General features: G+C 39.1%; 2 protein-coding genes across 3 annotated transcripts in view; one reads left to right on the top strand and one right to left on the bottom strand.

Moving 5' to 3' along the window:
- Positions 1-18,100, bottom strand: part of XRCC3 (X-ray repair cross complementing 3) — a 100,303-nt gene extending 82,203 nt beyond the window's left edge. The window contains exons 1-2 of the mRNA XM_053697399.1: positions 18,060-18,100; positions 6,287-6,361 (exon numbers count right to left, since the gene is read on the bottom strand). Coding sequence (XP_053553374.1) covers positions 6,287-6,341 — 55 coding nt within the window. The 5' untranslated portion in view covers positions 6,342-6,361; positions 18,060-18,100. The remainder of the gene's footprint in view (positions 1-6,286; positions 6,362-18,059) is intronic.
- A 308-nt stretch (positions 18,101-18,408) lies between these two features.
- The window catches only part of ZFYVE21 (zinc finger FYVE-type containing 21), a 136,768-nt gene continuing 128,068 nt past the window's right edge, over positions 18,409-27,108 (top strand). For both annotated transcript variants that reach the window (XM_053697397.1, XM_053697396.1), the window contains exon 1: positions 18,409-18,586. In XM_053697397.1, the coding sequence (XP_053553372.1) occupies positions 18,461-18,586 (126 nt within the window). In that variant the 5' untranslated portion in view covers positions 18,409-18,460. The remainder of the gene's footprint in view (positions 18,587-27,108) is intronic.

Below are 27,108 nucleotides of genomic sequence, written 5' to 3'. Positions count from 1 at the left end.
ATGTCTTACCAATCTCTTATGTTCGGTATATCTTTAGGCAGTTATAATCCAAAGGTGAGATCAGGGTCTAGATCTCTTGTTATTAACTTTTGTCCAAGTGGATTTCTTGTGTGTTTGCATTGGTGCTTGTGTCCCCGTTTTCTCCCCGGGGTCAGCATCAGGGGGAATATCCGGTGTTTCTATACCAAAGCTTCTACAAACCTCAGGTATCTCATGGATTGTCCTGATCGTGGTCACCTTGCCATCCTTTAGTATGTTAAGGGCAAAAGGAAAGCCCCAGCGGTAGGGAATTTGATGTTTTCTGAGCAGTGATGTTAATGGCCTTAGTCTCCCCCGTCGCTGTAGTGTTCTCACGCACAGGTCTTGGAAAAACTGTACCACATTCCCTTGGTATTTGAACGTGGGATTCTTGCGAGATGCGTTTAAGATTTTTTCCTTATCAATAAATTTGAGGAATTTGATGATCACATCTCTTGGTGGCATATCTCTTTGTGGCCTAGCCCGAAGTGCTCTGTGGGCTCTCTCAATTTGATAGACCGTGTCGTCTGTAGCCAATGTAATAGCTTTAAAGAGACCCTGTAGATAAGGGAGAAGGTCTGGTGCATTGATGGATTCCGGTATGCCCTTTATTCGTAAATTCGATCTTCTGTTGCGATTTTCAACATCTTCCATCTTATCCTGAAGATCGGCTATTTGTTGTTGCTGGAGGGCAACTGTTTGCGACATAACACAGACATTCTCTTCTAAATCTCCTCTATCATTCTCCAGAGCGTCTACCCTGTTTCCAATTTCAAGTATATCATTTTTAATGTCTGATAAACTACTGGTTACTGTGGCATGGAGACCATCAATTTTGTCCCACAGTTTCTCAAAGTTCGTTGCAATATCTTGCTTCAAAACTAACAGGGTTAGATCAGCCTTAGTTGCAGGTGTCTAGGCATCTAGGGATTTACAGCGCTCAGATTCCATATCAGAGTCAGCCTCTGTCTCCATAGTTGTAGTTTCTGTTTGTTTGCTAGGTATATTGGATCTAAGAAATGTGTCCATGGAAGTCATTTTATTACTTCTCAGGTTTCTGAACTCTTCTGAAAGACATCTTAAGTTTAAAAGTAGCTGCTGTCTACCCAGATCTCAGCACAGTCCTGTGATTAGTGATAATATGTGTAAAGTGCTTTATTTTTTATCTCAGCAGTCTCCAATATAAGTGTTACCTTCACCGGGTGTAAGATGGAATAAATAAACTCTGAAAGTATGTTAAATTAAGGCTTGATGTGTGTCTTTAGATTCCGGGGGACTTATGGCATTACCAGCTTTGCAAAAGGGATTTGATATTCTCACTATACAATCCTCCAGAAGCTTGCTTAAATAGACCACATTCAGTATAACTGCTGCTTGGGGTATCAGGTGTTCATGTATTTAACATGTTAGGGTAAGACCTGTATTGCATAGTCACATCCACAGCAGCCATGTGCGTTTTTAAATGTAGTGTGTCTTGCTTGTAGTGTGTCTTGCTTGTATTGCACCGCTGCCTTTATAGCACTCTGGCTGTTATTCCTTCATTTCCCCACAACTGAGTTACTATCACCAGTGCCAAACAGTGTCATTTCTATTGCCACCTCCACTTCAATAATGCTCACCCTTAAGCCCACATCAGCTACATCAATGTCAAGTCCGTCTGTACTCCTCTCGGTAGCTGAGTAGTGCATCTAAAATGGCGCCCGCTGCGTTTGCTCCCAACTCCTCTCAGGCTCAAAAGTTGCTGCATGTAGTTGCGGTGACCGGAGTTTTCAGAAAAACAGCCAGGACATTTCCCTGTCGCTTAATCTGGAATGTGTTTGCCTTTTTTCATTCCGCCTCAGGGCATTAACCACCTTTTTAGTGTATCATACTCCGGAGCTCCGGTCTCACACAACCATTGCTGTGCGCTGCTTGGCTCTGCCCCTCAAGTAACTATCACTTTAAAGGGACACTGAACCCAAATTTTTTCTTTCGTGATTCAGATAGAGCAGGACATTTTAAGCAAATTTACTCCTATCATCAAATTTCTTCATTCTCTTGGTATCTTTATTTGAAATGCAAGAATGTAAGTTTAGATGCCGGCCCATTTTTGGGCAACAACCTGGGTTGTTCTTGCTGATTGGTGGATACATTCATCCACCAATAAAAAAGTGCTGTCCAGAGTTCTGAACAAAAAAAAAGCTTAGATTCATTCTTTTACAAATAAAGATAGCAAAGAAAAATTGATAATAGGAGTAAATTAGAAAGTTGCATGCTCTATCTGAATCATGAAAGAAAAAAAATTGGGCTCAGTGTCCCTTTAAGTACTAGAGGGTTAATCATTTAAAGGGACATAAAACACCTTGATACTCCAATATAAAATGTTTAAAGGGTATTAAATTGATGGGTACGATTTAATAGAATGTTTGCTACAAACCATGCCACCTGTATCTGCAGCTCTCTTCAATGCCGTTATTGTTTTATATTAATCTTTTGTGCAGGTTGGTGACGCTTTGCATTCCCACACTTGATGCTACCATCATGGCTAAAGTTTTCTTGTACTAGCTCACCGCCATTCTGGAGCTCCCGTCTTCCTGCGACAGAAGCGTTGCACATTCACAAACCAGTGACATTGTTCTTTTTTGGTGCACACAATACAGAATGAGAGCTGTACATATTTTGCAGTGGCTGCATTGTTCTATATTCATGAAGGTTTTTGTTTTTTCATTAGTAACTTTTAAAAACTGTACAAAAACAAAACAAAAAAAAGTGTTCAAATGTTAATCTTCTGCTCTCTATTGTGTGAGCTAAACCTATGTACAAGGAAGAACTGTCAAAAAAAACCAGCAACGTCACTGGTTTGCGAATGTGCAATGCTTCTGTCACAGGAAGCAGGAATAGATTGTCTCCAAAATGGCGGTGGCCAGAATAGCGATGTGGAGCTTCACCAAGCAGCATATGTATGAGGTTGAAATTAGTTAAATGTTTTGAACAGAACTCCAGGCACAGGAGGGAAAAAAAAAAATAGCAAGGCGAGTAGTAACCCTGCTACCGTAGTGGTATCCAGCAATTTAATGTCCCTTTAACTTATACATAGAAAATGATTTCCCCACCTCCCATTCCTGCGATTTAATTATGAGAATTGTAAGTGCACACAACAAGCTTCACAAGATTAACCCTGCTACAGATCCATCCTTGACTGGCCTCAGGAGGGGTAATTATTATTATTATTATCGGTTATTTGTAGAGCGCCAACAGATTCCGCAGCGCTATTAGCAAAGGTGGAGTACAACAAAACAGTTATAGGGATCAAATGAGTAGAGGGCCCTGCCAAGAGTTGCACTGTTGTAGTCAGCTCTTGAGAAGGTGATCAACAAACAGCTGGACTCTTACATGCTAAGGGGGTTCAGGGGGTAGCAATGGAGGAGAGGAACTGGTATAAAGAAAGGTTAGCGTAGGTTGTATGCATCCCTGAACAGTAGAGTCTTTAGGTAGCACTTGAAGCTTTTAAAACTAGAAGAGAGTCTTGTGGAGCGAGGCAGAGAGTTCCACAAGATGGGAGCCAGTCTGGAGAAGTCCTGTAAACGGGAGTGTGATGAGGTGACAAGAGAGGAGGAGAGTAGGAGGTCATGAGCAGAGCGAAGGGGACGGGAGGGAGAGTATCTGGAGACAAGGTCTGAGATGTAGGGGGGAGCAGTGCAGTTGAGGGCTTTGTATGTCAGAGTGAGAATTTTGTGTTTGATCCTAGAGGCAAGAGGAAGCCAGTGAAGAGATTGGCAGAGAGGTGCAGCAGATGAAGAGCGACTTGTAAGGAAGATGAGTCTGGCAGAGGCATTCATTAAGGATTGTAAAGGAGCTAGGCGGCAGGTGGGGAGACCAGAGAGGACAGAGTTGCAGTAATCGAGGCGGGAGAGGAGGAGAGAGTGGATTCAAATCTTAGTTGTGTAAGGAAGTGTCTAATTTTAGAGATGTTTTTAAGGTGGAAGCGGCAGGCTTTAGCCAAAGACTGAAAGTGAGGAGTGAAATGTCAAATGTGACCCCGAAACATCAGGCATGCGGGGTAGGGGTAATGATGGAGTTGTCGACAGTTATAGAGAGATTGGGAGTGGAGAGTTTAGAAGAAGGGGGGAAAATAAGGAGCTCAGTTTTGGAGAGATTTAGCTTGAGATAGTGAGAGGACATCCAGTTAGAGATGTCAGAAAGACAGTTAGTGACACGGGTTAGCAAGGAAGGAGAAAGGTCTGGTGCAGAGAAGTAGATTTGGGTGTCATCGGCATACAAATGATATTGTAAACCGTGGGACTTTATTAGGGAACCTAGTGACGACGTGTAGATTGAGAAGAGAAGGGGACCGAGGACAGAGCCTTGCGGTACTCCGACAGAAAGTGGTGACGGGGCAGAGGAGGCCCCAGAGAAGGATACACTATAGGTACGGTTTGACAGGTAGGAAGAGAGCCACGAGAGGGCTGTGTCACATATGCCGAAGGATTGGAGGGTTTGGAGCAAGAGAGGATGATCAACAGTGTCAAAGGCTGCGGACAGATCAAGGAGGATAAGCAGAGAGAAGTGGCCTTTTGATTTTGCTTTAAGTAGGTCATTGGTAACCTTAACAATTGCTGTCTCTGTGGAATGATGGGGACGAAATCCAGATTGCAATGGGTCAAGGAGGGAGTTTATTGTAAGGAAATGGGATAGGCGTGCATAAGCTAGTTTTTCGAGAAGCTTTGATGCAAGAGGGAGGAGGGAAATAGGGCGGTAGTTGGATGGGGAGGTAGGATCAAGGGAAGGTTTTTTGAGGATAGGTGTGACCAGTGCATGTTTCAGCGATGAGGGAAATATACCGGTGCTGAAGGAGAGGTTGAAAGTGTGTGTGAGTATAGGGGTAAGGGTGGCAGAGAGGGAGTAGCTGTGAGGGGATAGGGTCAAGGGGACACGTAGTGAGGTGAGAGTGCAGTATAAGTGCCGAAACTTCTTCCTCAGTAACAGGGGAGAATGAGCTAAGTTTAAGGTTATGTGGGTTGTGGTTGATTGAGAGCATTTGAGGGAATGGAATTATGTTGAGAGCTGATTTCATTTCTGATGGAGTTGATTTTGTTATTGAAGTGGTTGGCAAAGTCTTGAGCTGACAGAGAAGTTGTATTAGGAGGTGGGGGAAAGCGGAGAAGAGTATTGAAAGTGGAGAACAAACGTTTTGGGTTTGAAGAAAGATTAGAGATAAGAGAAGAGAAGTAGTGTTGCTTATGGAAATTAAGGGCAGAGTAGTAGGAGTTCAAGATAAATTTGTAATGTTGAAAATCAGCTGAACTCCTAGATTTTCTCCAGTGCCGCTCAGCAGTACGGGAACATCTGCGTAGGTATCGTGTCAGAGGAGTATGCCAGGGCTGAGGATGAGTGTTTGATTTCCGAGCTATGGTAAGAGGGGCGAGATTGTCAAGGGTGGAATTATAGTGGCAGATAGATTGGTCAGGGCATGAAAAGGAGGAGAAGGATGAGAGGAGAAGAGGGAATTAGAAAGCTGTTGCTGATCTAATGGCATAATGCTTCTGTGAAGTTTGGTGTGAGGAGCAGAAGGAGGGAGAGTTGTAGGGAGGGATGATATGTTGCAAGTATGGTGGTCAGAAAGAGGAAAGGAAAGAGGGAGTTTGTGAAGTTTGAGAGGGTGCATCGATAGCTAAAGATCAGGTCAAGGGAGTGACCATCTTTGTGAGTGGGCAAATCAGTCCATTGTGACAAACCAAAAGAGGAAGTGAGTTGCAGAAGTTGTTTTGCAGAGGAGGCAGTGGGATTGTCAAGAGGGATGTTGAAGTCACCAAGAATGAGGGAAGGGGTGTCTGAGGAAAGGAAATAAGGTAGCCAGGCAGCCAAGTGATCTAGAAATTGAGTTGAGGAGCCAGGAGGACGGTATATGACTGCAACACATATAGAAAGAGGAGAGAATAAGGGAATCATGTGGGTAATCAAATTAAATAAAAGTATAAAACTGCAAAAAAAAAAAAAAAAGTATCTTTTAGCAACAAAATGACTGTGGCAAACCTTGTTTATTCCAGTAGCAAGTCCGGATTGGCTCCTTCAAATAAGGCAAGAAGTGGGACACAATGTATTTGGACATTTTTCACACCAGGTAAATTTATTACAACACCAAACCTCAGTCTTTTAATTACAAATCGCTTGTGTCCTTTATCTATAAAGCAGCTCTGCACAAAAACTAAAATGAGTTCAGCGTCTCAGAATGAATCGTATCTGATCTAGAAACTAGTGCACAATAGGAAAAATGTAGAGATTGTTTTACCTCTCCTAACAGCTTCAATGATCCTGGGGTTTAAATCCAGCTGCTCCCAATCCATTGCTGCACATTAGCAGTTCTCTGTTAGGACATAAACAGGTAGTTTTGTTTTTTTTTGAGTTTTATATACATAGCAAAACTGGTTACAATATATTCAAATTAAATGGACATTTTAATGCAAAACTTAACTCACTAGAAGAGCAGGTAATTGTAGCATTGGTGACCACATGTAACTGTGTTTAAAAGGGACAGTCAAGTCAAAATAAAAATTTTCATGCTTTCAATAGAGCATATACTTTAACCACTTGCGCCAATAGATCTGCGTCATGCTGTATATAGCCCATCGTACCACATAACGTAGATCTATGTCCGACATTCAGGAAGCTCCAGCTGTCCTCGGTTGTCAAGTGAAAAGCGAGACTTGTTTTTCCTGGGCTGCAGGAATCTGCCTTCATATGGTAAGAGTATGATCATATGAAGGCAGATGCCTGATTGTTACAGACAATGACACAATCTGTGTCACTGTCTGTAACAATATCCATTTGTGTCTGTGGGAGGTTTGGGAAGGATGTAGAGAGGTGGTGGGCGGCACAGCAGTGGAGAGGTGAGAGAGTGGAAGTGAGGGGCCTACGCTACAGAAAATATTGTGATAGAAAAAAAAGAGGGTCCGCAGTCCTCAAGAGGTGCGCTGGTGTTTTATTGACAATCTTCAGTTCCGGTATGCTGGATCTGTGGCTGCACTCCCCAAAAGAAATCCCAATGGAATCCTGGCTTTATAGACAAATAGAAGAAGAGAGGCGCCAAACATAAAACAGTATCGTAGGTCCAATGCAGTGAAAGAGGTGAGATCCCCCCTGGATAAGACTGTATACTCACAATATGAGCGGCACAATCAGCGTGCCTTAAACCGCAAGTCGGGACTGTTCAGAGTCGCCCGACAGACACCCCCAGGCTGATACACGTCACCACGGGACTTCCAATCCGCTGCAGGTAATATCACTCTGTTGCAACTGCCCGAAATCAGCTGGAAATTGCAGCGTCAGTTGTTTCAGACGACAAATACAGACTCCATTAGTCGGCTGTTGAGCCGTCCTCCCAGACGAATAAATGACGGCTCAACAGCCGACTAATGGAGTCTGTATTTGTCGTCTGAAACAACTGACGCTGCAATTTCCAGCTGATTTTGGGCAGTTGCAACAGAGTGATATTACCTGCAGTGGATTGGAAGTCCCGTGGTAACGTGTATCAGCCTGGGGGTGCCTGTCGGGCGACTCTGAACAGTCCCGACTTGCGGTTTAAGGCACGCTGATTGTGCCGCTCATCTTGTGAGTATACAGTCTTATCCAGGGGGGGGAATCTCACCTCTTTCACTGCATTGGACCTACGATACTGTTTTATGTTTGGCGCCTCTCTTCTTCTAATAGAAAATACTGTGGATGGAAGATGTATGGAAGGGACGCAACACTGCAGAAAAATAGGGAATCAGGGTGGGGGGGCCCTACAGTAGTGATCATAGGGAGGGGGAGGGACCGCTATGATAAATAAATAAAAATATATAAAAATAAATCTATAAACTGGGTAATGGCATATAGCTGCCAGTACCTAAGATGGTGGACACCATTGGGAGGGGAGTGTTAGATGGCTTTTTGGGAGGGATCAGGGAGTGTAAGGGGAGACCCTACACTGCAGAATATAAATTAGTAAATACAATTAACATATTTTTAAAAAAACAAACAAAAAAAAAATAATAAAACTTAACACTAACAGACTGTCTTGTTAGTACCTAAGATGGTGGTCAGGAGTGTGGGATCTGAGAGGTGGGAAGTGTCAGGTGGGAGGGTAATCCCCGCATTAAAATACTATTACCCTTACCAGCTAACTAATTAACCCCTTCACTGCAGGGAATTTCAGAAGTGTGGTACTCAGTTGCAATTAGCAGCCTTCTAATTGACAAAAACTAATTGCAAAGCCATGAATGTCTGCTATTTCTGAACAAAAGGAACCCCAGAGAACCTTTTACAACCATCTGTCTTATGACTGCAGTATGTGTGCAAATAATTTCAGTGAGAAACACAAACGACTTACGTAAACTTCGTAAAGTCTTTTTTCTATGGGACTTCCATAGCGCCGGTATTACGAGTCTGTCCTGGGGGGCCAAAAAGTGAGCGGTACACTCTATGCCTGTCAAGAGTCCTAACGCATTTAAAAGTCAGTAGTTATGAGTTTTATGGTACAACGCCGTAACATAAAACTCATAACTAAAGTGCTAAAAAGTACACTAACACCCATAAACTACCTATTAACCCCTAAACCGAGGCCCTCCCGCATCGCAAACACTATAATAAAATTATTAACCCCTAATCTGCCGCTCCGGACACCGCCGCCACCTACATTATATTTATGAAGCCCTAATCTGCTGCCCCCAACATCGCCGCCACCTACATTATATTTATTAACCCCTAATCTGCTGCCCCCAACACCGCCGCCACCTACATTATATTTATGAAGCCCTAATCTGCTGCCCCCAACATCGCCGCCACCTACATTATATTTATTAACCCCTAATCTGCCACCCCTGACATCGTTGCCACCTACATTATAATTATTAACCCCTAATCTGCCGCTCCGGACACCGCCACCACCTACATTATATGTATTAACCCCTAATCTGCTGCCCCCAACATAGCCGACACCTACATACTATTTATTAATCCCTAATCTGCCGCCCCCAACGTCGCTGCCACTATATTAAAGTTATTAACCCCTAAAACTAAGTCTAACCCTAACACCCCCTAACTTAAATTACAATAACTTAAATATAATTTAAATAAATATAAATAAATATTACTATCATTAACTAAATTATTCCTATTTAAAACTAAATACTTACCTGTAAAATAAACCCTAAGATAGCTACAATATAACTAATAGTTACATTGTAGCTATCTTAGGGTTTATTTTTATTTTACAGGCAAGTTTGTATTTATTTTAACTAGGTAGAATAGTTATTAACTATTTAATAACTACCTAGCTAAAATAAATACAAAAGTACCTGTAAAATAAAACCTAACCTAAGTTACAATAACACTACAATTAAATAAATTTACTAAATTAAATTAGCTAAAGTAATAAAAAAAAACACTAAATTACAGAAAATAAAGAAATTACAGATATTTAATCTAATTACACCTAATCTAATTACCCCAAAGTATTCAGCTCTTTTACCAGTAAAAAAAATACAAACAACCCCCCCCAACAGTAAAACCCACCACCCACACAACCAACCCCCCCAAATAAAATACTATCTAAAAAACCTAAGCTCCCCATTGCCCTGAAAAGGGCAATTGGATGGGCATTGCCCTTAAAAGGGCAGTTAGCTCTTTTGCAGCCCAAAGTCCCTAACCTAAAAATAAAACCCACCCAATACACCCTTAAAAAAACCTAACACTAACCCCCTGAAGATTGACTTACCGGGAGAAATCTTCATCCAAGTCGGGCCGAAGTCCTCAACGAAGCCGGAAGAAGTCTTCATCCAAGCCGGGCGAAGTGGTCCTCCAAACGGGCAGAAGTCTTCATCCATCCGGCGCGGAGCGGGTCCATCTTCAAGACATCCGACGCGGAGCATCCTCTTCATCCGACGACTAAAGCTGAATTAAGGTACCTTTAAGTGACGTCATCCAAGATGGCGTCCCTTAGATTCCGATTGGCTGATAGAATTCTATCAGCCAATCGGAATTAAGGTAGAAAATATCCTATTGGCTGATGCAATCAGCCAATAGGATTGAAGTTCAATTCTATTGGCTGATCTAATCAGCCAATAGGATTGAGCTTGTATTCTATTGGCTGTTCCAATCAGCCAATAGAATGCAAGCTCAGTCCTATTGGCTGATTGGAGCAACCAATAGGATTGAACTTCAATCCTATTGGCTGATTGCATCAGCCAATAGGATTTATTCTACCTTAATCTCTTTCTTTAAATAACAGATAATTCAAACAAGATTGCATATAGGTCACCAAAACAAAATTAAATACATAGATAGAGCATGCTCTAAAAGGTAGATTTGGACCGGAAGGTACCTAACAACACCATTTCAGAGGGCACCACTATTTATCATAGTTACTGGTGTCATGAAAAATAATTAGGATCTACGTTAGGTCCCCCACTCCAAGGTCCAAAATGTACCGATATATAGTTGCAACTTAGAATAGGGAGGATACGGAATAAAACAAACCCAATTGCACAGTATGTTAAAGTTCTCCTGACAAGGGAGCTGCTGTGAACCATATCCTATTTCCAGGAGCACAGTACAGATGAGATAGCAGTTCCTAGACTTTTCGGTTTGCCAAAATACCTTTCGTTGATACCGTCCATATAAGACAGGATATATTGCTTTTGACAGGTTAGCCGTGTATTTACGTGTGCATAGGGGTAACAAATTCCATCCCTCCGTTCCAATAACACATGGCTGAGTTAGCAAAAAACTCCAAGCATCCGAAAGTTAGAACTTGTGTATCATAATTGAAACCGCCAACATTTGTTTCCTCCAGGTACAACATAGTATCAAACTTGTTTGTCTCAAGGCCGAGCCATCCGCTCCATGTACGTCACTTGCCGACGCGCGTTTCACCCCCCACGTGACTACAGCGTCATGGGGTTTCCTCAGGGCAAACGAATAACAATGTTAGAACGCTTCAGCTTTTTACCGGTCTAAGCTCACCATGATTGGATGGATATTCAAATAATAGCAGCCAATAGGATGGTCCATTAATCTGACAACCCTACTAGAGGAGAAGTGAAAGATTTTTTTGACATTACGCAGACACATAGTAACCAAAAACAAAGTATATATATATATATATATATATATATATATATATATATATATATATATATATATATATATATATATATATATATAATTTTTAGCAAGGAAATGCAGAATAGTATTATTAAACTTTAAAACCGCCTAAAAGCGGACTGTGCAAATTGATCAGCTTGTGTGCATAATAAATCCATAAACTAAATTTAGCAAAATTATTAAAGCAAATATCTACAATTACTTACTGCCTAAAATTAGGCAGCAGTTTTGAATCATTATAAGCTTTATTCTCTCTCTGGCGGCCCGCCTGAAAACAGCGGAGAACCTTATTTTATACTTGCTCAGACTAGAGAAAAGGTGCAAACTCAAATTTCTCATTTAGGCCCTTAGGGGCCAACGTCTGTAACTTATACATCCATGCAGTTTCCTTTTTAAGCAGTACATTATCGATGTCCCCTCCTCTACCAAACAGGGAACAACTCTCAATACCTATCACTTTAAGATCAGACAGGGATGAATTGTGATGTAACAAAAAGTGTAATGCTATTCCACTCTCTATTTCACCTTCCTTGGTGGCTTTTATATCGTCCCTATGTTCAGTCACCCTTTCTTTTAACATGCGCCTCGTTTTGCCTACATCGAAGACAGGGCAACTGCATGAAAGTAAGTAAATGACGTTCTCTGTTTTACAGTTTATAAACTGTCTAATAGGGAACGATTCATGTCCAGTAGAAAAAGATTTAGTGCGAACAATGTATTTACATAGGACGCAATGTCCACATTGAAAGCATCCTTTTATCTTTCTATGTTCGCTCAACCAATCCTTTGAGCTTGGACTTTTTACATAGAAACTTTTAACAAGCTTGTCTTTCAAATTAGGAGCTCTTTTAGCCACTAGAGACGGTTGCTTGCCCACAAGATTAAGAATACTTTCATCTGCTTGCAAAAATTGCCACTTATCCTTTAGGATTCCACGAATCCTTTCCCAGTGACAATTATACTCAGTAACAAAGCAAATTTTTTTACCTTGGAGTGGGGGACCTAACATAGATCCTAATTATTTTTCATGACACCAGTAACTATGATAAATAGTGGTGCCCTCTGAAATGGTGTTGTTAGGTACCTTCCGGTCCAAATCTACCTTTTAGAGCATGCTCTATCTATGTATTTAATTTTGTTTTGGTGACCTATATGCAATCTTGGTTGAATTATCTGAATTTGCAAACTTATGACATTCACTGAGTTCTATTTACTCAATATAGAAGTGTGTCACACAAACATAGATCCTCACGGTATACTAAGTTGGCTGATTTGTGCAAATTCTTGCATGCCAACCTCTGGTGGAGGTGTTGTTTGCGGTATAGGTTATCACTGTGTACATAAATAGGCATAGGTCTCAGACTTTTGTTTCAAGATACTTAGCATAACGCATCATATGTACTGATTTGATACAGCTCCTGTGCATAGCTAATAGTTATTTATCTGTTACATGTTTGTAGGAACAATACTGCACTGAAAATTCTTTCTAGACATTTATGTTTAGTTGGGCATTATGACCCAAAAATAAAAACTGGATGCTGAAATCCCTGTCTTACGTGTAGTTATTTATTTTTGACACTACACATCTCTTTCTTTAAATAACAGAGTTAATAAATAGTATGTAGGTGTCGGCAATGTTGGGGGCAGCAGATTAGGGGTTAATACATATAATGTAGGTGACGGTGGTGTCCGGAGCGTCAGATTAGGAGTTAATAATTATAATGTAGGTATCGGCGATGTCGGGGGTGGCAGATTAGGGTTAATAAGTGTAAGATTAGGAGTTCATGTTAGGGTGTTAGGTGTAGACATAAATTTTATTTCCCCATAGGAATCAATGGGGCTGCGTTACTGAGTTTTACGCTGCTTTTTTGCAGGTGTTAGACTTTTTCTCAGCCGGCTCTCCCCATTGATTCCTATGGGGAAATCGTGCACAAGCACGTACGACCAGCTCACCGCTGACTTAAGCAGCGCTGGTATTGGAGTGCAGTAACGCTCAATTCTTGCCTTTTAACGACGGGTTTCTGAAAACTCGTAATACCAGCGCTGTAGGTAAGTGAGGGGTGAGACAAAACTGCTCGTTAGCACCGCATAGCCTCTAACGCAAAACTCATAATCTGGGCCAAAGTTTGTGAAAAAGTGAACATATTTTGTAATATGATTTGCATTTGACAGAGAAACAGTGGCATGAAATATACCAAAATGGACCTAGATAAATATCTTGGGTTGTCTGCCAAAAAAAAATAATAATTATATATATATATATATATAACAAAACAAAAAACACAAGGCTCTACTTCTGTTTAAATGGAGTGATAGAAAAAAAATGCTAAAAATTCTTTGGTATTTTGAGCAAGTTTCTCTTTGAAATTCATGGTAGTGAAGGGGTTAAACAACTTTCCAGTTTACTTCTATTATATAATTTGCTTTGTTTTCTTGCTATCCTTTGTTGAAAAGCATACCTAGGTAGGCTCGGAAGCAGCAATACACTACTGAGAGCTGGCTACTGTTAGCTCTTTTTGTGAATTGTTTTTTGCTCTTGAGAAAGGCATTTTAATGCTGAAACAAGTGTTGAGCATATTTATTGAAGCCTTTTATCCCTATAAGAGATTATATTTGTATCCTGCATTGTGTCCAGTTTTTAAATTTGGGGAATACATTTTGTGAAAATTTGCACTTTGGGTCGGAAGCTTCTAATAATGATCTGAACTACAGCCGGAGTCTGAGATCTGCACCTCCAAATAGAGAAGACACCATAAAGAAAAGTAACAGTGAAAGTCTCCTTATTGTCTGTACCGCTGATCTCAGTGATATTTCAGTGACATAAGATGGGACTTACCTCATTTATGTGCTGCCCTTTATAGTGTGATAATGCTTATTTTAAGAGAGAAAATGATCATTCTCTGGATGGACAAAGTTCGCAGGCAGTGAACCTGTCCACCTCGTGCAATCCCACACCTGCTCTCACACAACCAGTTTCATGATGGCAGGGCTTGTCAATCACCCTAGCTAGATGGATGAGTACTGGGTGACTTTAAAGGGACACTGAACCCAATTTTTTTTCTTTCATGATTCAGATAGAGCATGCTATTTTAAGCAACTTTCTAATTTACTCCTATTATCAAATTTTCTTCATTCTCTTGGTATCTTTATTTGAAATGCAAGAATGTAAGTTTAGATTCCGGCCCATTTTTAGTGAACAACCCGGGTTGTTCTTGCGGATTGGTGGATAAATTCATCCACCAATAAAAAAGTGCTGTCCAGAGTTCTCAAAGAAAAAAAAAAAGCTTAGATGCCTTCTTTTTCAAATAAAGATAGCAAGAGAACGAAGAAAATTTGATAATAGGAGTAAATTACAAAGTTGCTTAAAATTGCATGCTCTATCTGAATCACAAACGAAAAAAAATTTGGGTTCAGTGTCCCTTTAATCTGCTATCAAGGAGAGGGCAGAGGTTAGGATGCAGCAGTCTAGTCAGCTTCTTATATTGCAGCTGCAGGGTTACGAGTGAGCCTGCACCCCAAAGCAATTTTGTATTTTCGTAAATTTCCTCCTTAGTGTGATTTGGAGAACAGACTGCACATAGGGTGTCATGCTAGTTCTGTTACTAGGGTTGCCAGGTACCAAGTATTCAACCGGAGAGTCAAGTATTTTGGCAGGCTATCCAGTGAAATCTATACAAAAACACGAAAACAAATACTAAACACTTAACCCCTTTACGCTGTTAGGGCGTTCCACGCCATCCCAACAGTGGTCGAACCGCTGATTGCGTGATTTTTGTTTTTACTAATAGTGTATAGTTAACACTATTGTACAGGCATGAAGGGGTTAAAAAGGACATTAAACACAAATTGCAAGCTGCATGATAATGAACCTTCAAATCTGGAAAGAATTTTGCAATAAAAAATGCAGCTTTATTTTGTCAAATGAGCATATTATTCTATGTTTTTTTCTATTCACGGATTTCCCTAAACCAATCACAAACTAATACACATATATAGCACGTGTGCAGTTAAAGGAACATTGTACACTAGATTTTTCTTTGCATAAATGTTATGTAGATCTGTTTATGTATATATTAATATATACACAATAATATTAACACGTAAACTACCTTGTATGCTCACTGCTATTGCAAAGAATACTTTTCCTATCATGATTGTTCATACAAAAACTGATAATCCACCTTAAAGGGATAATAAAACCCAATTTTTTTCTTTCACGATTCGGATAGAGCATGCAACTTTCTAATTTACTCATTATCAATTGTCTTCATTCTCTTGCTATCGTTATTTGAAAAAGCAGGAATGTAGGCATAGGTGCCGCTTGCGGATTGGTAGCTACATTTCGCCAGAGAGATAGCAAAAGAAGAAAGAAAAATTGATAATAGGAGTAAATTAGAAAGTTGCTTAAAATTGCATGCTCAATCTGAATCATGAAAGAAAAAAAATGTGGGTTTTGTGTCCCTTTAATGAGTACAGAGAATAGGAGGGAGTAAACAAAACTTTACAGATAAATTAGCTAAAAGCGTCCCTGGGAGAAGGTGCAACAAGTACAATTTTCAGATGTATTTTATAGTAAAAGGAAGCAAAATAAATAATGAATGTATATTGCAATAATGTTTAATTTTCAATAATTAAACATTTTATGCTTTGTTGAAATCCAGAGTTTAATGATCCTATAAATGTCTGGTTTTTTTTTCAAAGAGATATGAAACCCAAATGTGTTCAACGATTCAGATAGAATGTTTCTTAAAATTGCATGCTCTAATTTACTCCTATTATCATTCTTTCTTCGTTCTCTTGGTATGTTTATATGAAAAAGCTTAGGAGCAAGCCCATTTTTGGTTCAGCACTTGCTGATTGGTGGTTAAATGTAGCCACCAATCAGCTATCGCTACCCAGGGTTTTGAACCAAAAGTGGTTAGGCTCCTAACTTTACAATCCTGATTTTTCAAATAAAGATACCTAGAGAAGAAAGAAACATTTACAATAGGAGTAAATTAGAATGTTGCTTAAAATTGCATGCTCTATCTGAATCACACAAGAAAAAATCTGGGTTTCATATCCCTTTAAAGGGACACAACCCAATTTTTTTCTTTTGTGATTCAGATAGAGCATGCCATTTTAAACAAATTTCTAATTTACTCCTATTATCGAATTTTCTTCATACTCTTGGTAGATTTATTTGAAAAGCAAGAATGTAAGTTTAGATGCCGGCCCACTTTTGGTGAACAACCTGGGTTCTTCTTGCCGATTGGTGGATACATTCACCCACCAATAAATAAGTGCCTTCTTAGATTAGCTTAGATGCCTTCTTTTTCAAATAAAGATAGCAAGAGAATGAAGAAAAATTGATAATAGGAGTAAATTAGAAAGTTGCTTAAAATTGCATGCTCTATCTGAATCACGAAAGAAAAAAATTGGGTTCAGTGTCCCTTTAAGTCTCTTGAGTGGCAGCTAAATAAATTTTTTAATGCCATCTATATCCTGGATTGAACATAATTTTCGAAAAATAAGTCTTGACCAGATATTTTAATGGGCTACACGCAGAAATCCCAACTCTCCCTGAAGTTCAGGGAGTCTCCCTGATTGTAATAGCAGCTCCCTGATGCCAGCAAATGGAATGCAATCTCCCTGAAACGCCAAGTACCATTATCCAGTGTGGCCCAAATCCGGAAAAGTGTTTCTTTAAGGAATGCCTTTAATTGCTGGGACGTTATAGAACCCTCAAAGCATGCATCAGTAACCAAAAAGCCACCACTTATTCTAATAAAAAAAAAACACAAATACTAACTTATTTACTGCACGTAATTAAACTTCATATTCTAAAATATTTAAGCATTCAACAAGCGTACGATCACTGGGAAATAGGTTTGTTGTATGCGGTTGTGCAATAAAGATAATTTTTTTTTAATGTGACTTTAGTGGGAAGCTACTTTAAAGGGATACTGAACCCAAAAAATTTTCTTTTGTGATTCAGATAGAGAATGCAATTTTAAGCAACTTTCCTATTTACTCCTATTTTCAATTTTTATTTGTTCTCTTGCTATATTTATTTGAAAAAGAAAGTCCAGAACCCTGGACAGCACTTGTTTCTTGATGGATGAATGTATCCACCAATCAGCAAGAACAACCCAGGTTGTTCATTAAAAATGGGCCGGCATCTAAACTTACATTCGTGCTTTTCAAATAAAAATACCAAGAGAATGAAGAACATTTAATTATAGGAATAAATTAGAAAGTTGCTTAAAATTGCATGCTCTATCTGAATCACCCAAAGGAAAAAATTTGGGTTCAGTGTCCCTTTAATGATAAGTCTCTATCTTATTTAGGGTTTCAAGGTGTCCAATATATAACTGGGAGGGGGTGGCGGCGCAGTAGCGGGAGAAGCCACCTCCCTGAAATGAGTTTTTGCAGGTTGGGATATCTGTACAGGTTATTTTATCTACATCCCTGTGCATTAGAAATATGACCCTGAATAAAGTAGCACTAGTAGCCAAGGAAGCCAAAAGGGTCAAATCACTGCTGTGTGTTACTGGCAGTCACATAGGTAAAATAATAGACGTGTGTATTACTGGCTGCCAAGGATAAAATCACTGCTTACTTTTGTAACATGTATGGCAGGGCCAGGGGGGCTAAGGTTGAGCTGGGGTTGGGGGCATTGTGTAACCCCCCCCACCAGTCACCAAAAAGTCTTCAGTATTTCTTCTGGTGGACACCTGGGAACCCTAAATGTTACTAAAGGTTGTGACCTGCTAAGCTGGTAGTGTGTATCTTAGTTAACTACAGAGCCCGTCTACCTAAGCCTCTTTCTATAAGAATAAAGGAATAATAAAAAAAAGAACCCCCATAAATTACAAATTATATACATTGGAAATAATGAGATAATACACATGGCGGTTTGGTTAGTTAGCTGCACTTACTGACAATTTCATAAAGCCCTCGGAATAAATGGCGGACGGACTACAAATGTCTCAGCCTATAAAAATCCGCTATCGATACCACCGGTAATATAATTGGCTCGTGAAAATGGCAACAAACACCATGTGACTGAAATAATTCCTTTCTATTCGTCTGGCAATGTTGTTCCGTCAGATAGTCTACAGTGATTGGCTTAAATAGCAGCCCACTTGAGCCTCTCGAAACAAAGTTTGCTTACTGTACCTTAGAACTGAACTAGTTAATACAGTGAGCACCAATGGGCACGCGTGGAGTTGTTAGCTCTTCTACTGATTGGTTAATTCTACCTGTCAGTCATAGAGGAGGGTAGTGCTCGGATTGGTTCCAGCGTGGCGGGTGTGGACCTCATGTCAGGGTGGTAAAGATGTCCACCGATCGCGATGGGAAAAAGCTGGTCCGCTCCCCCAGTGGGCTCCGCATGCTCCCGGAGAACCGGTCACTCAGCAGCCCCTTCGGCTTGGAGGAACCACAGTGGGTGCCGGATAAAGAGGTGACCACGACACACAGTTATGTCCCCTCACAAATGGGAGTGCCCCTTAATATGTTTACACTTTTCTTTTTTTCACACAATATCCAGTAATAGTTCTCAAAATTAAAACTATTAATATGGGAGTAAAACCGGTCACAAGTACCTCATTGTGAACCAAAGTAACTAATGAATATATGTGACAGTGACGTTACAACTAATATAGGGCATTAATAATAAGTCTACCATTTATTAAATAAAAACAACAAACACATTTTCCTGGCTAGTTGGGGTTGTATCCCTGTCCACCAATAGAGCTGTGGGAGTTGTCCTTATTATCCAGTGAGCTTGCGGTAAGGATTAGTCCTACAAAAACTTTATATTTCTATTAATTTAAAACCAGTTTAAATACAGTAAACACTGAAATTATAATATACAATGCTAAACTATAAACCGTAAAACAACATGCTTTTATTATTTATTTTTCCATTCACAAGCCTAAACTTGCCACATAGCTCTCCCTAATTTGCATTTTGTTTTCTTATCATTTCTGTTCAAGGCAAACTTTTGGTATTTTGTTAACACAATGACAGTGACAAGCCCTGTCATCTCCAGACTCAAGTCTGGATTGGCTCCTCTAGATTAGAAAAGGGGTGGGTGGAGTTTGACCATTGAAAAACAATTACAGCAAACAAGGTGTTAATCTGTCCTAATGATATTAAGACCTACTGTCCCTTTAAAGGGGTTTAAAGAGATAGTGTACTGCAAAAGTGGTTTCCCCTTAATGTGTTTCCAATGACTTGTTATACCAGCAGCAGAGTATAAAATGTGTGATACATTGCTCCTTTATATTTATTTTTGTATATTAAACATTTGGTTTTGTTCTTTGAGACCTCAACCCATTACAATGGGCTGAGCTTGCTGGGAAATCAGATCTCCATTTTTTTCTCTCACAATTTTACTCAAAAAAGGTGTTTAATGTCCTTTTAATGTATATAGAGAAATAAGATTAAGATATCTGCTTTTTGCATTTCATGTACAAAAATAGATGTAAATTAGGGCTGCAACTAACGATTATTTCCATAATCGATTAATCGGCCGAATATTTTTTTTGATTAATCAACTAATCGGATAAAAAAAATAATCAATAATTGTTTCCTATATTTAAAATAAAATCCACATACTGAGTGTTACAAATATAAACTTCAGACTAAAACTTTACATTAACACAACTGTTTGTCCATTTTTTTAAGCAGCAGAACACATTTTTATAATTAAACAAAATAAAACCACAAACTGTTTGAAAAGAGGTAGAGCTGGAAAGAGTTAGACTATCACTGTTTATAACATTCTGTAATTCACTCTTCCAGAAACTTTGCATTAAAATGCAAAAATGTTAACATGACCACATGCTCCTGGCTGAGGCTGGCTCTCTTTTTACAAACTATTTTACCTGCCGCAGAGAAGAGGCGCTCAGATGGTGTTGAGGTGCCTGAGATGCATAAGTAGGGTTTTTGCCAAGGTGGGATATTTATCTTTGTTAGCTCTTCACCAATGCTAAGTGTTTTCCACCTTGGCAAGGGGCCTCTCAACAAAGTAAGCCTGGACTTCATTCTAACATAAAAAATATCTTGAATATCTATATGCGATGGTAAATAACCAGCTATAAGGTTAGGGAAAAATATATACTTTAAAAATATTAAAAAAAAAAAAAAGCACAAAGGACTTTATATCAATAACAGGACAAAGCCTTACACATTTAGCTATACAGTACATATAATCAGCAATACCAAGCAAATTGCTAATAATTATGCAAACAGATAATAGTGCACATCAGTTCAAATAACTCCCATTAATCTAGTGCTGGGTGTAAATAACAAGCTCTGCACTATATCATGCAAAGCATAACCCCAAATCACTTGATTTAATGTAAACAATCCAAATGATGACTCTTATTATTTCTGGGTTGCACATAAGCCTGGAGTAGTTAACTTATACTGTTCTGAAGAAGTGAAAAGTAAATGTCTGTAGACGTCCTTTAGGCTAAGTGCATAACCATAAAACCCAATTTCATGTGCAGCAGCTCATTGGAGTGAAGCAGCTGGTGTCATGTACAGACCAACTAATCGATTATGAGATTCGTTGACAACTATTTTCATTATCGATTATAACGATTAGTTGTTGCAGCTCTAATGTAAATGAGCAATTCCACAAACATACTCTGCAGCTTATATTACAAGTAACTGAGAACACATTAAGTTGTAACTAATTTTACAGTACAGTATCCCTTTAACCTTTTTTTTTTTTAAAAGGGGTAGTCTACTCCAGAATTTCTATTGTTTAGAAAGATAGATAATCCCTTTATTACCCATTCCCTAGTTTTGCACAACCAAACTGTTACATTAATACACTTTTTACCTCTGTGATTCCCTTCACATCTAAGCCTCTGCAGACTGCCCCCTTATTTCAGTTCTTTTGACAGACTTGCATTTTAGCCAATCAGTGCTGACTCCTAGGTAACTTTACGTGAGTGAGCACAATATTATCTATATGGCCCACATGAACTAGCACTGTCTAAATGTGAAAAACTGTCAAAATGCACTTGGCTAAGAGGCGGCCTTTAAGGGCTTAGACATTAGCACAATAGCCTACCTAGGTTTAGCTTTCAACAAAGAATAACAAGAGAGCAAAACAAATTTGAAGGTTATTGCCCAGTGAACTAATAAATAAATAGATTTTTTTCCAAGCTTGTTTTTCTTTGGGCACCTCCTGTTTTTTGCAAATCAATCACACCCCTGATTATTTTTTACATTGCTGTGACACTTCAGCAATACTGTGTCCTAAGAAGCATTGTCTATAGACAATGAGACACAATGTGCCACTAAACACCTTTCATGATTGATTTTGTGGATAAAAAATTAACATGTTATAAAAAGTACTTAGTTCTCTTGCTGTCCTTTGTTGAAAAAATATAAGTACATATCCTATACTACAGAGAACTAGCTGTTGATTGGTGGCTGCACACATTCACCTGTTGTCATTGGCCCAACATATGTGCTCATTGTTGCTCTGAAGCTGACTTTAAAGGGACATTATGCACTAGTTTTTTCTTTTTATAAATGTTTTGTAGATGATCCATTTATATAGCATATGCAGTTTTTTTTCTTAAAAAAACAAAAAGTTTAGTTTTGCTTATTTTTAAATAACATTGTGCTGATTTTCAGACTCCTAACCAAGACCCAAAGTTCTAGGAGTATACTGACGTATACCTACTCCAGCTTGCTTCTGTTTGTGTGTATATATAATCCCTTAATTACAGATTCCCCAGTTTTGCAGAACCAACACAGTTATAATTATACACTTTTCACCTATGTAATTACCTTGTATCTAAGCCTCTGCAAACTGCCCCTTATTTCAGTTATTTTGACAGACTTGCATTTTAGCCAATCAGTGCTGACTCAGAGTCCTAGATAATTTCACAAGCGTGAGCTCAATGTTATCTATATGACTATGACACACATGAACTAACGCCTTCTAGTGGTGAAAAACTGTCAAAATGCATTCAGATTATAGGCAGCCTTCAAGGTCTAAGAAATTAACATATGAGCCTACCTAGGTTTAGCTTTCAACTAAGAATACCAGAAGAACAAAGCAAATTTGGTGATAAAAGTAAATTGGAAAGTTGTTTAAAATTACATGCCCTAGTTTATTTTAGACTTGACTGTCCCTAAAGTAAATTGAAAAGTCTCTTAACCCCTTGAGTGCTAACGACGGCTCTGAAGCCGTCACAGAGTTTCCCACTCTGGTGCTAACGACGGCTCAGAGCCGTTGCTAGCACTCTCCCACCTTGAGGGAGATCTGGGGGCTGCCACCCGCTCCTACCCCGGCGATTGGGCCTGCATAGTGACAGGCGTCGCCGGGGCTTCACGTTATGCGTGGTGATGTCACCACGCAACTTTATACTTAAAGGGACACTTAAACCAATTTTTTTCTTTTGTGATTCAGATAGAGCATGAAATTTTAAGCAACTTTGTAATTTACTCCTATTATCAAATGTTCCTTATTCTCTTGGTATCTTTATTTGAAATGCAAGAATGTAAGTTTAGATGCCGGCCCTTTTTTGGTGAACAACCTAGGTTGTCCTTGCTGATTGGTGGATAAATTCATCCACCAATCAAAAACTGCTGTCCAGAGTGCTGAACCAAGAAAAAAGCTTAGATGCCTTCTTTTTTATATAAAGATAGCAAGAGAACAAAGAAACATTGATAATAGGAGTAAATTAGAAAGTTGCTTAACCCCTTAATGACAGGACCATTTTTCAATTTTCTTACCCTTAATGACAATGGCTATTTTTACATTTCTGCAGTGTTTGTGTTTAGCTGTAATTTTCCTCTTACTCATTTACTGTACCCATACATATTATATACCGTTTTTCTCGCCATTAAATGGACTTTCTAAGGATACCATTATTTTCATCATATCTTATAATTTCCTATAAAAAAAATATAAAATATGAGGAAAAAATTGAAAAAAACACACTTTTTCTAACTTTGACCCCCAAAATCTGTTACACATCTACAATCACCAAAAAACACCTATGCTAAATAGTTTCTAAATTTTGTCCTGAGTTTAGAAATACCCAATGTTTACATGTTCTTTACTTTTTTTGCAAGTTATAGGGCCATAAATACAAGTAGCACTTTGCTATTTCCAAACAACTTGTTTTCAAAATTAGCGCTAGTTACATTGAAACCCTGATATCTGTCAGGAATACCTGAATATCCCTTGACATGTATATATTTTTTTTTAGAAGACAACCCAAAGTATTGATCTAGGCCCATTTTGGTATATTTCATGCCACCATTTCACCGCCAAATGTCATCAAATAAAAAAAAAAGTTCACTTTTTCACAAATTTTGTCACAAACTTTAGGTTTCCCACTGAAATTATTTACAAACAGCTTCTGCAATTAAGGCACAAATGGTTGTAAATGCTTCTTTGGGATCCCCTTTGTTCAGAAATAGCAGACTTATATGGCTTTGGGGTTGCTTTTTGGTAAGTAGAAGGCCGCTAAATGCTGCTGCGCACCACACGTAAATTATGCCCAGCAGTTAAGGGGTTAAATTAGGTAGCTTGTAGGGAGCTTGCAGGGTTAATTTTAGCTTTAGGGTAGAGATCAGCCTCTCACCTGACACATCCCACCCCCTGATCCCTCCCAAACAGTTCTCTTCCCTCCCCCACCCCACAATTGTCCCCGCCATCTTAAGTACTGGCAGAAAGTCTGCCAGTACTAAATAAAAGGAGTTTTTCTTTTTTTTTAATAAAAAAAAATAAAATGTTTTAGCTGTGATGGACTCCTGCCTTAGCCCCAACCTCCATGATCCCCCCCCCCCAGCAATCTAACCCTCTCCCCTACCTAATTGCCGCCATCTTGGGTACTGGCAGCTGTCTGCCAGTACCCAATTTGCCCCCCAAAAAAGTGTTTTTTTTATTATTTTTTATTACCAATTTAATTTTTTCTGTAGTGTAGCAGCCCCCCACAATACCCCCACCCCCGCCCCCGCCCCGATCCTCATATATATATATTTTCCCCCCACTTCCCACTCATTGGTGTCAGTGTGGGTAGGTAATCGCGCGCACGCGCATGCGCGCACCCGCACGCTCCCGGCACCCGGCGAGCACATTGCACTTACAGGAGCCGGATGCCGGGTAGCGATGGGCCGCCCACCCGCCTCCCTGTTGCGCTCCCACCCACCAACGAACCGGCCGCATCGCTACCGGTGCAGAGAGGGCCACAGAGTGGCTCTCTCTGCATCGGATGCTTTCTAAGGGTATTGCAGGATGCCTCAATATCGAGGCATCACTGCAATACCCTGAGAGCTGCTGGAAGCGATTGCGATCGCTTCCAGCACTCTCTTAGACAAGTGACGTACCAGGTACGTCCATTGTCACTAACTGCAAGTTTTTGCAGGACGTACCTGGTACGTCACTTGTCATTAAGGGGTTAAAATTGCCTGCTCTGTCTGAATCGCAAAAGAAAATTTTTGGGTTCAGTGTCCCTTTAACAATGTTAAGTATAGGAGCAGGGGGCATGCTGCTTAGAAGCTGTATCTCAGGCATCTAAGCAGCTACAGACCCCCAAGACCCACCGTTGGAAAGGTAATCGTCTAACCTTTCCAACAGTGTAAGTCTTGGAAATCTGAAAAAAAACGATTAAAATAAAAAATTAAATAATAAAAAAATAATAATAATAATAAAGCTTAGCACCCGGGTGTGAAAGTGCTTAGCACTCAGGTTTAAAGGGACATGAAACCTAACATTTTTATATCATGTTTAAGACGGATAATGTAATTAGCAACTTTCAAATTTACTTCTATTAGTTAATTTGCTTCATTCTCTTGGTATCCTTAGATTAATAGAATACCTCGGTAGCCTCAGGGTCAGCAGTACAATACTGGGAGCTAGCTGCTGATTGGTGGCTGTACATGAATGCCTGTCATTCGCTAGCTCCCAGTTGTGCATAACTGCTCTTTCAGCGAAGGATACCAAGAGAATAAAGCAAATTTCATAATAGAGTATAGAAGTAAATAGGAAAGTTGAAATCATATGAGCTATGCACCCACATTTGTGTTTCATGTCCCTTTCAAATTTCATACTCTATACGAATCATCCCAGTTCAGTATTGGATTTCATGTCCTTTTCATGCAACATCTTGTTGCATTAAACTAGTGGGAAGTTCTCTTCCCTTATTACAGCTTCAGAAGTTTTATTGTGCAATGCGTTTAACTGGAACAATGACGGGATATTTAGCAGCGCTGTTGTCATCGTGTCAAGGGCGACCCTTGTATTGCAAACTGCAGCCACGCCTTGTTTGTTTACAGATGATGCACACATTAAAGGCATACTTAAGGATTTGGTTTACATATGAAGTTAAAGGAATAGTCTAGTCAAAATTAAACCCTCACGATTCAGAGAGAGCATGCAATTTTAAGCAACTTTCTAATTTACTCCTATTATTATCTATTTTTCTTTGTTCTCTTGGTATCTTTATTTAAAAAGCAAGAATGCAACCTTAGGAGCCGACCCATTTTTATGTTCAGCACCTGGGTAGCGCTTGCTGATTGGTGGCTCCTAAGCTTGCTTTTCAAATAAAGATACCAAAATAACAAAGAAAAAAATTATATGAGTAAATTTAAAAGTTGCTTAAAATGTCATGCGCTATCTGATTAATAAAAGTTTAATTTTGACTAGACTATCCCTTTAATCTCTGTGATTAAATATTTTAAAAGCATTTAAAGGGACGCTGTCACATGATTCATCTATAGCGTAGTTTAAACAACATTCCAATTAACATCTTTTATCAAAAGCTGTACGTTCTTTTTATATACACATTTTCTGTGGCCTACTTAGCATGCGCAAGAGTGCGCAGTTTATACGTATATGCATTTTGTTATTGGCCGATGGTTGTCACATGATACAGAAAAAGGGAAAATTGAAATAATGTTAATGTTATTGCTCATTTCAAATTAACTGCTATTGCATTATTTTTATTTTTCGGTTATGCAACTGTACTGTATTTAGTCCTTTAAAACTATCATTTCGTAATGACAATTTCATTGTTTTGTAATCCAGGGACACACCCCTTGAAAAGACGCTTGATGATGACAATGTTCATCTTATCTTCTTCTGTAGTCAATTAGGGACATAAATTTAGAGAGGTGGATAAGCTCCTGCAGATATATATAAAAAAAACACTTTGCAACATGTAGGATGGAATGAAAATGCATTGCAATATTTTCTCCTTAAACCTTTTTACTAAACATTTTAATTAAAGGGACAATGTACTCAAATAAGTAGCAGATACAAGTTTATTTTATTGAAAGCTGCAGCAGGAGAGCCCTTGTTATAACACGTTAAAGGAAGAAGATTTTATAATACACTTTTCTTGAAACAATAAAATCATCCATAAAAAGATTTAATTAGGCAGCAGTTTAATTGGTGAAATACTTTACAATACATTCTCCATTTAAGCACAGCAATGTTAATGTTCTAAATACATTTCATTCTTTTCATTTTGCAGGGTCCAGTGAAAAGCCTCTTATGTATTTTACCCAGTTTCCTTTGCTGCTGATGGGCGCAGGTGTAAATCTAAACAATCACTCTGTAGCATGTAGGCAGGTTAGACATAAACAGTAGCATACATAAATTTGATACACGTGCATCAGTCTGACTGGTGTGGGAAAGCACAATTTGCAGAGTTAAATTGCAGGGAAAGCAGACGAAATACTGTATAATACATTGTGTCTTAAAACTGTACTTAATACTATGAGGTATTTTGTCAAGCACTGCATTTCCTTAAAGGGATATGAACCCCAATTTGTTTTCTTTCATGATAAATATATAGCATGCAATTTTGTTTACTCCTGTTATCAAATTTTCTTTATTTGAAAAAGCAGGAATGTAAGCTACATTAAGCCACCAATCAGCAAGCACCACCCAGGTGCTGAACAAAAAATGGACTGGCTCCTTAGCTTATATTCCTGCTT

The sequence above is a fragment of the Bombina bombina genome, chromosome 1 (assembly GCF_027579735.1).
Source record: "Bombina bombina isolate aBomBom1 chromosome 1, aBomBom1.pri, whole genome shotgun sequence".
Classification (NCBI taxonomy): Eukaryota; Metazoa; Chordata; class Amphibia; order Anura; family Bombinatoridae; genus Bombina; species Bombina bombina.
Note: the sequence above shows the minus strand (reverse complement) of the source record. Positions and strands in the feature narration are given on the sequence as shown.